The following is a 13,119-nucleotide window of genomic DNA, read 5'->3' on the forward strand; positions in this document are numbered from 1 at the left end:
ATTTCCTTTATAAAACTTTAAGGTGTATATATATTTTAGATTAATAATTAAAATTATTATGATTAACATTAATATGAAAGAAATTATTAGATCAAGTCATGGGTATTTTAGTCATTTTTAAAATCAGATTCATAGATGAATATGCAAAATGGAAAAACAAACACATCTCAGTCCAAATGGATCATCGACATGAATTATTTTATTTCTTATTCGTTTAGTCATTTATCATGCAAATAGATCATCTAGATAAATCATTTAAATAAACTATCTAGATGGAGATGCAAAACGGAGAAACGAACGGAGCCTTATACTAATGAGGGAAAAAATCATTATACTTGTAATTGTTAAAAAAAAATTGATTAATGTTTTCTGAACTAAACAATGTGTATCACCAAAAAAAAAGATTAAAGAGATATATGTATACACTCGTTTCCCGTAATATATATCATTCAGAGAAATCAATTTGTGATCGCAGGCAACTTAGGTTGAACGTGACGGTGCGGCCATGGAGTCCAATGAAAGAGTTCTTTAGTATCTTTCATTAAGAGACCTTCACGTCTTATAGACAAAATGCATTTGTAACCAGGACATTTTTCTCCGAGCGCAGGGCTTACATCGATAAAGACGTCCGCGTAACCCAAAACCGATCTGAAATGGCAATATTGAACAACCGTCGCGTGTGGATTAATCCGGTAAAAGAAGAACTTGGCGTAGAAAATGTCTCCAGGGAGAGACCTTGTCCAACGTTTCGTGCTACTTGTGCATTGGAAGCCAGCTTTTGGTTTCTTGACACCTTTCATTTCATTGACAACTTCGAAGATCACATTGGTACCGTCTTTGAGTTCGAAATCGGAACTGTAGTATTCGCTCGGATGAATCGATTCGTAGTCAGCGTAATTGTTTATCAGAGGGTTGTCTACCTCGCCGCTGGTGACTTGTATCGCAAGGCAAAGACATAGGAGTACTCCAAGAACCACCATTTTGTTTTCCTCTTTTGCTCGTTTTGAAAATTAATTACTTGAAGGTTTATCTATTTCTTTTGTTCTGTTTATATACGAGACGTGTTCGGTTAGAGAACGAAGCTGTTATGTTTTCTCAAGTCATAGGTAATAGTTGTATGTTTTGTAATGGTGATGTAATTTTCTTTATTTGTCATATGTTTGTTGACAATTAGATCGATAAATATAGTAAACTTCTTAACTGTAATTAATAGGGAATTATAATTTTGCTGCTTCCTCGGTTCGTATGTATAATATGAGTTGGATGTTTACTATATATAAATTATTACTAGGGTTGTTCAATATCTCATATTCACAGTTTATGCCTTAGTTAGGAGCTCCATATTTTAGCTTGTCAAAATCTATATATATCTTATAGGAGAATTTAAGGTATCCACCTAAGCAATGTTTTTAAAAAAAACAATATGATAATAGAATTTGTTCACCTAAGATCACCTCCACCGGTGAGACGTACTAAAAAGAAGAAATTTTTTTTTTTATTATTATTACTTCAACTCCTGAAAATTTGCCATCGGTCTCTTTTTAAGTATCAATGCTAATGGTATCATTTTAAGAAATTTTTTCCGTCTCTCTTTAATTTTTTTATTTTTTAATTAATTAATTTATGATCTTCCTGAAAGTTCTCTACTGGACATGCAGCAATGATTTTTTTCCTAATCAATGTGTCCATCTAAGCAATGTTATAATAATAATAATAATAATAATTTAGGTTGGGTAGCAGGTCAGACTCAACAAATTATATATGCAGGGTGGGTCTTTGCTGGCCATAAGTCTGAAAGATCCTAGCCAGACGGGTCTGATCCATTTAACATGCCATATTATTAGCCAATGGCTGTTAGGGTTAGACACTTAGACCAGACCAGACCAGACTAGACTGGATCAGCTCAATCCAACATCAATGGCAATAACTATTGAATGATGTTACTTAAAAAATGATCTTTTACATTTGGAAACGCCACAAAAACACAATCTCAATGAAAAAGGAAACATATACGTAGACACAGATTTGCTGAAAATGTAATTTGGGGTTGTTAAGATATTTGGACTTAGAGAAATGATGAACCATTTAGAAATCGTTCACAAAGTCATCTCATCCATTTGTAATTGGTACTTAGTAGTTGGTACCGACACCAACAGATTATGATGGTGTACTGTACGCCTTTACGAATTACGAGTTGGATTTGATAGCTATCAGATCTAGTATATGAAAAATATCCATATTTCCCAAATTAAACCCACAAAATTTTAACTATTTTCCAATATATACATATTTTACAAAAACTTGTTCACATATCCTTTACACATCCTTATCTGAGCTGCTTACTCAGACGATTAGATTGTGTGAATTCAAATTATTTTAAGATACTCATTATAGACTCATTAGATCTATTAAGTTAAATGGTGTCTAATCTAAACCCTAATTTGTATTGCTGTCAAAAAAAAAACCCGTAATTTGTATTATGTATATATTGTATCCTAAAGAATACATGAATAACAAGATAACAGTTCTCCTAAACCGTCTTGTTCTTAACAAATCTCTATTTTTTGCAATTTTATTGCATACAGTATAATTCTTTTGATTTGGATTCAGTGGAACTAACTAACATTTCAAAAACCATTGATAATATACTTTATTTAATTCAATTCAACTACACATTTCGAAAATTTGCAAACAGTTTTTTCTTCAATGATTTCTCTTACATATTATTAGATTAATCTACTTCTTTAATTATTTTGGTGGATCCCTAACAGGATTCGGTCTCATCCATTTTCTGGTAGCAGTTAATGAAATAATGGACCCTTAAAAAAATTTGCATTCATCCAATTTTGTGGGCTACACCGATTGGATTTTATATAAAAATGAATATCTCAAATTATATATGCATATGTCAGTATATAACTGTTTATATATTGAACCATCTTGCTTTGTAGTTTCTATATAAACCTCTTTATGTACTTAAATAACCCATCACAAGTTCACAACATTGATTATACTATATAATCTTTATTAACAAAACAAAAAGAAAAAAACATTGGTTATGTCTTCAATTAGCATGATTGGAGTTTCCATAGCCATCATATACTTTCTCATCCTCCTTAGCTTCCTCTTCAAAAGACATCTTCTCATCAAGTTCCTTACAATTAGCTGGCCAGTGTTGGGGATGATGCCAGGTCTTTTGTTTGTGCTACACCGTGTCTTTGACTTCGCTGTGGAGGTTCTTGAAAACAATGGGTTAACATTTCTATTCAAGGGACCGTGCTTCGCGGGAATGGATATGCTGGTCACAGTTGATCCGGCTAACATTCACTACCTAATCAACTCAAACTTCTCAAATTTCACAAGAGGTTCCGACTTTAGAGAAACCTTTGATGCCTTTGAAGATTCTTTACTAGCAAAGGACTCGGAGGCATGGAAGAAACTGAGGAAAGCTACTCAGGACATGATACAACATCAAGGATATCAAAGATTGTCAATGAGTACCATGAGAAGTAAAGTCAAGAACGGTCTTGTCCCGTTTTTTGATCATGTCGTAGAGGAAGGCAAGACCGTAGACTTGCAAGATGTGTTTTGGAGGTTAACGTATGATACAAGTATAGTTACGATAACTGGGTGTGATGATCCTAGATCTCTCTCCATTGAAATGCCAGAGAATGAGTCTGCTACAGCTCTCAACAATATAGGACAAGGTCTTGTATATAGGCATGCAAAACCTAGATTCTTGTGGAAGCTACAAAAGTGGATCGGAGTTGGGATAGAGAAGAAAATGATTGAAGCTGGTGCCGTTTTCGATCGTGTGTGTGCCAAGTACATATCAACCAAGAGAGAAGAGATTAAAACATCACAAGGGATGACTCATGATCATTTAGATGGAGACAATGAAGATATTTTGGCATCTCACATGAAGCTTGATACAACCAAGTACCAACTGTTGAATCCTATCAATGATAAATTCCTTAGAGACACTATCATAGGTTTCTTATTAGCTGGGAGGGATACAACTGCCTCTGCTCTCACTTGGTTCTTCTGGCTTTTGTCCGAAAACCCTAGAGTGGTGACTAAGATTCGCCAAGAGATGGACACAAATCTACCAAGAGGTTGTAGTAGTGGCCAAGAAAAGCTGTCTTATGATTCAATGGAGTACTTGAAAAAGTTAGTGTATTTACATGCCACATTGTGTGAAACAATGAGGCTTTACCCTCCAGTTCCGGTCGAGCTTGTGTCTCCCGTAAAGACAGATGTGCTTCCAAGTGGCCATAAAGTCGAAGCAAACTCGAAGATTTTTATCTTCATTTATGCGTTGGGTAGGATGAGAGCCGTATGGGGGGAAGATGCATTAGAATTCAAGCCAGAGAGATGGATTTCAGAGACCGGAACGTTGAGACATGTACCTTCCTTCAAGTTCTTAGCATTCCATGGCGGCCCAAGAAGTTGTCTAGGTAAGCAAATAGCTATGAACTTAATGAAGACTGTGGTGGTGGAGATTTTACAAAACTTTGACATTAAGGTTGCTAAAAGGCAGAAGATTCAACCAGATACTAATGCAATTCTTAGGATGAAGCATGGACTTAAGGTTACAATTCACAAGAGATGCTAAAGATAAAGAAGAAATATATATATATATATATATATATATGTATAAAATAAAATAAAATAAGAGATGCTCAACCTGAATTCATCTTAAATCATGAAAAAAACTATGTTTGTTTTAAGCTCTATTTTTTTCAAAACCATAGCATAGTTAAAAGTGTGATCTAGCTACCTTAATATATATCTACAATTTTACGGGTTTCCATATAGATCACTAATGAAAACTCAAATTTTTTTTTTTTTATATATGGATACTATATATGTGTAATATTTTAGATTGTGTTAGTCTAACACCATACAAGCCAACCCCCATTCAAACTATAGCATTGACACCTTCATACTGATCAACAAAATGGATCACGGTCATACAATGAAACAGAGTAGTTATACATGAACTTAAAAATTCAGGGCATGTGTCCTCCCACCTCTATTTGATCATATAGAACATTTCGTGTGGCTTTTGTAGTCAACACGTTCAAAGACAGGATCACTAAATATCTTGGCTCATCCAATCATAGTCCGCTTTCTCCCTCGTTGCCTCACTGCATAACCAAAAGAAGAATTTTTACAGGTTTGGTTTTAAGAAGAGGGTCATGGAAGAGGGTTTTAATAAAAACCTTGTGCAAGCTTGTTAAACGTGGCTGACCATTGCTTCGACGACTTCCTATACGCTGTCAGTATACGATCCATCTACATTTGACAACAACATACACTATATGAGGAGACAAACAACAATAGAACCATCAAAAGTAGTGGAATTATGATTCTTACCACATTCCCGCATGAAGAGTGCATTGAGAGTAAGGCTCTTTCAAGTACATATAAATCAACAGCTTTGTCTTCAGGTAAGGTCGATGTGACACTCAAGCCAAAATCGATTAGTACCTAAGGGGAAGACATACATATCCATTGTCATGAATCACAAGTAACTAATCACGAGAACAAATCAAGATACTTTACCAGCTGATTCGTTCCACTTCTGACTAACATATTTGATGTAGTCAAATCACCGTGAACCAAACCACCATCATGGAGCTTCGCGATGGCAGCCCCAATTTGAGTAGCAACATCATCAAACCGTACCTCAACAATCCCATTAGCTCCAAAGTCAAGAAAAATGTCCTTAACAGAGACGCCCTCAATGTACTCAAGTGTCAAGGAATGAAGCAGAGTATCCACAGCATAGAGTACTGGAGTAGAAACTCCGAGCTTTCTTGCCTTTGTCATACACCTAGCCTCCTATATTCAAGAACATAGGCACACATAAAACAAACACTTATCAATGAAATCAAGAATAAGGTGATGCTGCAGAACATTAACCAACCGCATTCAAGCGCTTAAGCGTGAGTTTCGCATCCAAAACCGGGTGTCTATATTTCTTCGAGAACCGTTCTTTCACTATTGATCTTCTTCCAGCAAATGTAGACTCAAACACCCTCTAAAATAAAAATGTAAAGACTCAGTCTTGCCACACAAAAAGAAACATATACACTGACTCAGCCATATACACTTACAGCTTCGGCTCCTTGTTTAATCAGAACAAGTGATTCATTCCCAACATTTTCGTCACAATCCATCCTATTAGTTCTCAGGAGTCTACATAAACACCAAAGCCAACACAAAGACAGAAACTTTATCAATTGATAACAATAAAGAGCCTCACAATAGTCACATCTAAACCTAAACCTCCACAAATTTAAGATCTGTTCACTTCAGATAACAAATGTGTTGAGAATTAAGCAAATGGATTCTATAGCTAAACTCACGAAAAAATTGATTCTTTGAGAAACGATTCCAACAAATCAATGAAAATTTTAAAATTTTAAAATCTTCAAGAAACGAATCGAACCTGAAGGAGGCAGAGAAAGCTCGTTTGTATCGTCGGAGACAAAGACAAAGGAAGAGAGAGAAGTTCTCCGACGAAGCCTGTGTTGTTGAATTCAGGATGCGTTAATTAAAGAGTAATTAGGGTTTAATACTCGAACCGGAAGCTTAACCGAAAACCAAAAAAAGCATTCAATATAATTGGTCGGTTCGGTTCAGTTCGATTCAGTTCGGTTAGAATAATTAACCCAAACCTATTTGATATTTTCTATAGTTTGTAAATATTTTGTAAATAATCTGCAACATCACAAGCTTTTTTAAAAATTTCTGTTGTATTTTATTTTTTTGGAAACGAAAAGTTTCTGTTGTATATAAAAATAATAATGCACTTTAATTAAATATGCAATGGAATCAATTTTTAAAATTTTCATGAACTAGTAAAAAATTATTTTTAGAAAAATACTTATTATACAACTCGATTTCATTTCAAATGCGTCTTATAATAAGACATTTTGTGTTCTATAATGATCTTTACAATAATGTCATCTTGGTTTTGAAGGTAACAACCCCTAATCTTTGGATACTTCTCCATCTAGCAAATTCATTTTCATATTCTATCTTTTTAAATTTGACAATATTAGTTGTTGTTTTTTCTTAACAAGTATTCTCTTTTGATTTCATTGAATCTTCTGATGTTACTTCTATAGGATTTACATTCATATCGATTTTCGAATTACTTCTCGAAATCGAGATCGAACTCATAGATCTAGGACGATATATTCTGTTCTTTGGCATTCTTTGGTTGTGATCGTCATCTCCTTCACCCTCATCAAGAACTTTACATCTCTCTCCAAGTATAATTGGTCTTACCAGAATCGAATTCTCTGCCTTCGGTTTCTTTTCCTTTACAGATTTATCCTCCAACCCATCACGTTTTAGGGCCATTGACAACGATCTTGGCATTTGGATTGTCAGGCTAGCACTCAGTTTCTTCCTAGTAGACATAGATTTTCTTAACATCATATTGTTACACGAATATGTTTCCCGTAACGCTTCTTTTCTCGCAGGAGGCAACGGAAGATCAGCGTTCGCGATACTATTACCATCCTTAGATGCATTGGTATCACGATCATCGGCTTCCTTATGCTGCAAGTCATCGCTTTCCTTGTGTTCCAAGTCATTGCTTGTTTGTTCTCTTGTTGTAGTCTCAAGAGGAGATGACTGCCTCCCCGTCTGGACCGTCCCAATAGGCAGATTTTTTTTTTGCTTGAAACAACAAAGACCGGTGAATAAGGCGATGAAAGCAGTCATCTTGCTTGAACATACATAAAGATTATAATAGAATCGAAATTGTGTGAACAAGCATAAAGGTAAAATTGAACTTTTTGTGGTTTTTAATCCTTTGGTGTCTGTTTGTGAAGTCTTTTTAGCTTTGAAAAGGCGAGTTAAATTGCTGGAATTAAGGTGATTTTTAGTTTCTCAAGTATAAAGATTTGGTTATGGATGTCTTTCTAATTATAGGTTCAAAAAAAAAAGAATAACCAAAAAAACTACTTCTCATAGTTTTTGTTAGGTAAGGGTTTAACGTTAACCACTAAACATATGTAACTTCTTTGAACAATTTAGGGTCCAATGTATTACCATTGGTTGTTTTTTCTAGGCCTTCTTGTAACTCAATATCAACATGGTGTTGGTATAAAACTTGCATATCAAGTTATCCAAGGGCATAATGTGATTCTGATCAACTAACTTTGTTATAAGTTATAACATAAACCAACACATACGTTTATATATTTATTGACCACTCAAGAGTAATAAAAGACATAACACATGAAGTCTGCAACATGTTGTCTGCAATTCAAATTGTTGAAGTTTTCTTGTAGGGTTCAGCTAGTGGCATCTTGATAATATTTGCAGAGTCTTTCAAGTCGAAGGAGGAGAGCGAGTGCGGCGGGAGAACAAACATAAGGTCATCCTCCTCAGTCATCTCCATCAAGCTTTCTTGTGGCACAATCTACAGAAATGGAAACAGAGGAAATGAGTTAGAAAACGTTTTCAAGAACTCATGTCATAATTGATTTCTTCATCAAGTTTCTACCATCTCTGGATTTGAGAATGAATTCTCATCCATCACATTGGTAGAGGTAAGTACTTTCTTCTTAAATAAATAGAATTTCGCGATCGATCTTGTCACTGCAACATCCAAATATATTGATTTCTCTCCAATGTTTACAGCCTGCATTATATGAAATTACATTCATGGTTGGTCAAAAATGTAGAAACAGAGTTAGAAGAAAACAAGAACCCTAAACCTAATCGATAAACTTATATCTTAAGCAAACCTTAATCTGTATGTAATCTTTGCCATTGGTTTGGAAGGAGATTGCAGACGCTTTAACAATAGAAGAGTTTCCCATAAGTGTAGAATTGAGAAGAGTTGCTCCACTTGACTCGGTGAAGAACTGTTGAACCCAATAGCTAGGAGTTCCATATAGATGAGAAGAGTTAAAAACTATTGCATCAGGGATCCACCTGTGACCAAAAAGAAACAGGCTTGTTTCTTATTAATGCATTCAAGATACTGATGAAACCTCGTTAAAACTAAACTGAGAGATACCTTCTATCGTTTGTGTTGACAAAGAGAGGTGCATAGCTAACCATTCCTACAACGTCACTGAAACATAAAGAAGCAAGTCAAATGTTTATACTGTTGTTTTACAAAGCATGAGAAGAAGATGAATTTTATTAAGAACAAACCTGTTCTTTTCCAAACCAAGGAGGAAGGCTGCTTCGCCAAGAGCGGCCAAAAGGTTCCCGGTATTAGCATCTGTTTTGTTTACAGCGTATTCGCTAACAAAAGCCTACAACCCAAAAAAAAATGTTGAAAGCTTATACATTCATTATAAAGGCGAAGAAGCGCGATTTTGTTATGTCAAATGAAGTATTTTGTATCGTTTATTTACCGCACCTTTGGACCGTTGCGCGGTGTATTGTCAAAGTCATGGGACCTGACATATAAGTCACTTGCAAGAGTGTAAATCTGGAGCATAAGGGAACAGTAAGGATCTGACAAAACCAATGTTATGCATAACAAAATTTTAAACGGTTTTTGTGTGTTTTTACATGGTAATCAAAGTAATCAGCAGGGTGATCGAGTGGTTGAGACGATGCATCACAGTTTGAAATGATTTTGATATCTGGATAAGTTTTCTTGATAGCATCATAGAACTCAAGATAGTTTCCTGAAAAAGAGTTGTGTAGAAGTTAGTATAACCTACGGTCTTGTTTGTTTCTTTCAAAATGGTTTAAAATAATAGAGAGAAATGTAAAAAACCTCTGTAGTAAGGCATGCCACAGTCTTCATTGCCGACCGCAACATATTTCAGTTCAAAAGGCTCTGGATGTCCCATTGCAGCTCGAACCGATCCCCATGTAGAATTAGCGTCTCCACGAGCAAACTCTATACCGTCAAGCGCTTCCTTAAACCGAGAAAAATACACATTTTAGCTTCATTTTTGGCTCAATACTGAACCACTCTGATCACTCTCTTAATTAAATTAGAGAGTTCTATGAAAATACTTGAACAAAAGGCATGACATTTTGTGTTTCAACTTGATCATTGTGACTGATCCCTGAAACAGTACACACAAAGGTAAATACATGTAGATAAAGCAAAGTCTTAAGATATAGAGATCAAGTATTACCATTGTTAAACACCCATACTGGGGCTGCACCAATGTCTTCTGCAAGCTGCAAGAACATTTTATATTGAGCTTAGGAGGATGCTTATAGAACCGAAGAAGGAGAAAAAATATCTTACTTGAAAGAATTCAAAGTGGCCAAGGCCATCATCAGTCCAGTACTTCCAAACATCACCATAATGGCCAGGTCTCTCTTCCCAAGCTCCTACGGTTTCTTTCCAGCGGAACGCATTGCCTAACCAGTCACCCTCCACAAAACAACCACCTAACTCCCCCAAAATGTTGATAAGTCTTTTAGCTCTTTTTTTTCTCATCTGTTTTCATATTTTACCTAGTGAAGATGCTACTTTGCTCTCTAGAAATTACCCGGGAATCGGAGGAAACGGGGTTTTAGATCGATCATCATTTGGATAAGATCATTTCTGAAACCATGTCCCTGTGAACAACCAAGAAAAGACCAAAAGTTTGTTTTTTTTCATAGATAAATTCCTCTGTTTTTTAATATAAATGAAGTTAACAAACCTTGTAAGTATCCATAGGAATGGCTGAGACTTGGTCAAACCAAATTAAACCTTTTTTGGTAGTTGTAAACTGAAGTCTTGCACCATTATCAGTTCCATTTGCTTCTAAAATCAATTCCCTTCTAGTCCAGTTTGAAACTTCAGAAGCCAAAGCTCTACATAAGCAAATACATAAACAAATCAGTAAGTAAGCATTCAGAAAAAAAAATATTGGAAAATGTAAAAGTTTCATTTCTCACTTAATATTTTCTGAAGCAAGAGTCAATGATCCATTAGAACTTGTAAATGACACAGACAGATCGATGTCCCCAGTCGAACGCACAAAGAACACCACATTGTATTTCTTCCCTTCTTCAATGTTCTGATGTGTAAAAAGATTACACATATGAGCAAAACTTGTTTAACCGTTAGAGGAAATGTAATATGTGACTAGCTAAGAGTATAAACTATGTACCATGCCCCAATAACCGGGGTTATAAACCCCGACTCCTCCTGAAGGACAAGTATTGCTACTGCCAATGCTGTCACAAAGCACTTCCATTTTAAGAGCAATCTTGTTGCGCTCAAAACATGAAGAACGGTCTGTAACGACATAAACGGATGATTCATCTCCAATAATGGACCAAGGCCAGATATTAGAAGGAATGTTTTGTCCACCAGCTTCAAAACCTGGAACCAAAGATTAATGTTATCACCATCATCTTTAAAGAAAGCTTCATAGGAAAATTTAAATCAAAATATCCAAAGAACCTCTGTTGCTAACAAGTTCAGCCCATAGTCCACCTGCTCCAGCATGATTAATTTCCTGAAAATAATTGCATAAGATTCAGACAAAGTTAGAAGAGTTAAAAAAACATTAAAGATGATGACATTAAGAGAGGTTTTAGGTAATTGTGACCTCAAAGAAGATACCGAACAGAGTATCAGGAATTGGTCGTCTCGTCACGTTAGAAGCATCTAGTTGCAGTGTCATCATCACAATGGCGTCTTCTTGAGCATCAGCAAGACAATGGTTTTGGTAGACAGAACAAGAGCCAAGGAGAAATAAAAGTATGCAAACACTTGTGAAAAATTTCCAAGAAGTCTTCATGTCTTCAAGTCTAATCAGAGCAAACATTATTTAGTTAAATCCAGTTTCATGAACCTTCAAAAATAAAACACAACCCTAAAGTGATGACACTAAGTCATAATCTTGGGAGCAACATACAAAACTATCAAAACTGAGACAATAATTAAAAAAAACCTGAGAGGAGACAGTGAAGTAAGTACGTTGACAAAACAAAAGTTGTTATACTTTCAAGATTTCAGACTAATCTTGCAGATCTTAAAAAGTAAATATAATGTGTTTTGATTTCAACGATACTTTGTAAAGAAAGAAAGATCATGACAGAAAATTATAACAAATGAGCTGAGTAATAGTTACAGTGTAACACAGAAGCAAAATTTTCAAGATCAAGAGTAAACCCATTATGCAAGAAACAAAAGATTAGACTTGTGTGTGATCAACAAAAAAAAAAAAAAATGTAACCTTGATTGAAGAAAGACACGAATGAGGAGTGAAACGAGGATTAAAAGTGAGAGTAAAATGTGTTTAGTTCCTTTGCTTTATAGGCAAAACTAGCAAAGAAAGACATTACCTTCACGTCTCTTTTATTTTTTTCAGTGAGAGGAGCTTGTTTGGTTCATTCCACAAATTATAAAAAACCGCTTTTACAAACGTTTAAAATTATAATTTTAAAGCGTTTGCGATTGCGATTGCGATTACGATGGTAAAAAACATAAAAATAACAAAGTTCTTAAATTAAAATCGGAATATATTGTAAGTGTAATTTATAAGATATGTATACAAAAAAATTCTGTCTAAAATGCAAAATATATAATAGTAAACTTTTCACAACTTCCAATTATTTATACATTTTAAACTAATATCTTCAACTATTTATATGATGCATGTGCATAGTGATAATTATGATGCATGTAGTAATAATTAATGTGTTTTGAAAAATAATATTAACGCACCGACAAGAATAGAGCGAAGAATATGGGCGTAAAACAAAAAATTTTGAAAGCAAATTTCTCCACTCTAAGAGAAAGCGTGCGGAGAAGAAATTGCAAGATTTTGTTTTTTTCTACTTTAATTTCTGTATTCTTCTAATTTCTTACTTTGCTAACAAAAGTTAGTTTTGATATTTATTTAGAATAATGGAGGAAAAAAAAAAAGTAAAATGACAATACGCATGATCTTTCACTTATTCTCATTTTATTTTCTTTTCAACTTTGAAAGACACAACACAATGTGACTGTGAGCAGTTGGGAATATTTGTGATCTTGTTAGCGTCATTTCATGTTTATACGGTTTTGGTTTTTGTTACCAAATACAGCAAAAATAAAAAAATTAGCATTGAGTAATGTTTTGACGCAGATTTTGGACCGGCCGGTTTTGATCGGTTAACCGTAATTCGAAC

The 13,119-nt window shown here is 34.8% G+C and overlaps 4 protein-coding genes across 5 annotated transcripts; 1 reads left to right on the forward strand and 3 right to left on the reverse strand.

The window, feature by feature from the left end:
* Nucleotides 1-458: 458 nt before the first annotated feature.
* Nucleotides 459-2,788, reverse strand: LOC17883456. Its single transcript, XM_006289412.2, has 2 exons — nt 2,770-2,788; nt 459-997 (listed from the first exon to the last, which is right to left on the reverse strand). Exons 1-2 carry the CDS (start codon nt 2,786-2,788, stop codon nt 459-461), a joined length of 558 nt encoding a protein of 185 aa, XP_006289474.2.
* Nucleotides 2,789-3,023: 235 nt separating this feature from the next.
* LOC17883491 (alkane hydroxylase MAH1) lies at nt 3,024-4,730 on the forward strand. Its single transcript, XM_006287457.2, has one exon. The coding sequence runs from the start codon at nt 3,059-3,061 to the stop codon at nt 4,613-4,615; it is 1,557 nt and encodes a 518-aa protein (XP_006287519.1). The 5' UTR covers nt 3,024-3,058; the 3' UTR covers nt 4,616-4,730.
* Nucleotides 4,731-4,904: 174 nt separating this feature from the next.
* On the reverse strand, nt 4,905-6,542 carry LOC17883037 (TP53-regulating kinase). Its single transcript, XM_023781189.1, has 7 exons — nt 6,458-6,542; nt 6,123-6,204; nt 5,933-6,046; nt 5,569-5,847; nt 5,380-5,493; nt 5,226-5,298; nt 4,905-5,150 (listed from the first exon to the last, which is right to left on the reverse strand). Exons 2-7 carry the CDS (start codon nt 6,183-6,185, stop codon nt 5,113-5,115), a joined length of 681 nt encoding a protein of 226 aa, XP_023636957.1. The 5' UTR covers nt 6,186-6,204; nt 6,458-6,542; the 3' UTR covers nt 4,905-5,112.
* Nucleotides 6,543-8,146: 1,604 nt separating this feature from the next.
* LOC17883127 (alpha-L-arabinofuranosidase 2) lies at nt 8,147-12,246 on the reverse strand. Of its 2 annotated transcripts, XM_023780961.1 has the most exons (18): nt 12,183-12,246; nt 11,553-11,754; nt 11,405-11,459; nt 11,109-11,323; nt 10,894-11,015; nt 10,656-10,809; nt 10,500-10,569; nt 10,253-10,398; nt 10,137-10,182; nt 10,012-10,064; nt 9,767-9,911; nt 9,556-9,674; nt 9,401-9,472; nt 9,190-9,293; nt 9,050-9,106; nt 8,775-8,964; nt 8,531-8,668; nt 8,147-8,446 (listed from the first exon to the last, which is right to left on the reverse strand). In XM_023780961.1, exons 2-18 carry the CDS (start codon nt 11,742-11,744, stop codon nt 8,291-8,293), a joined length of 2,034 nt encoding a protein of 677 aa, XP_023636729.1. In that variant the 5' UTR covers nt 11,745-11,754; nt 12,183-12,246; the 3' UTR covers nt 8,147-8,290. The 2 variants fall into 2 exon arrangements, with proteins under 2 accessions (XP_023636729.1, XP_006289101.2); XM_006289039.2 differs by lacking the exon at nt 12,183-12,246 and having other exon boundaries at nt 11,553-11,887.
* Between the last annotated feature and the right edge of the window lie 873 nt (nt 12,247-13,119).

The sequence above is a fragment of the Capsella rubella genome, unplaced genomic scaffold (genome assembly GCF_000375325.1).
Source record: "Capsella rubella cultivar Monte Gargano unplaced genomic scaffold, Caprub1_0 scaffold_6, whole genome shotgun sequence".
Lineage (NCBI taxonomy): Eukaryota > Viridiplantae > Streptophyta > Magnoliopsida > Brassicales > Brassicaceae > Capsella > Capsella rubella.

Excerpts from the sequence above, each read along its gene's own strand:
- LOC17883491 (XM_006287457.2), top strand. The coding sequence starts at position 3,059 with ATGTCTTCAATTAGCATGATTGGAGTTTCCATAGCCATCATATACTTT.
- LOC17883037 (XM_023781189.1), bottom strand. The coding sequence starts at position 6,185 with ATGGATTGTGACGAAAATGTTGGGAATGAATCACTTGTTCTGATTAAA. Across the intron at positions 5,299-5,379 it reads ACTCTTCATGCGGGAATGTG|ATGGATCGTATACTGACAGC; the intron begins GTAAGAATCATA and ends TGTCAAATGTAG. Across the intron at positions 5,151-5,225 it reads GTTTAACAAGCTTGCACAAG|TGAGGCAACGAGGGAGAAAG; the intron begins GTTTTTATTAAA and ends TTGGTTATGCAG.
- LOC17883127 (XM_006289039.2), bottom strand. The coding sequence starts at position 11,771 with ATGTTTGCTCTGATTAGACTTGAAGACATGAAGACTTCTTGGAAATTT. Across the intron at positions 11,016-11,108 it reads ACCCCGGTTATTGGGGCATG|AACATTGAAGAAGGGAAGAA; the intron begins GTACATAGTTTA and ends TTTACACATCAG. Across the intron at positions 8,965-9,049 it reads GTCAACACAAACGATAGAAG|GTGGATCCCTGATGCAATAG; the intron begins GTATCTCTCAGT and ends TTTTGGTCACAG.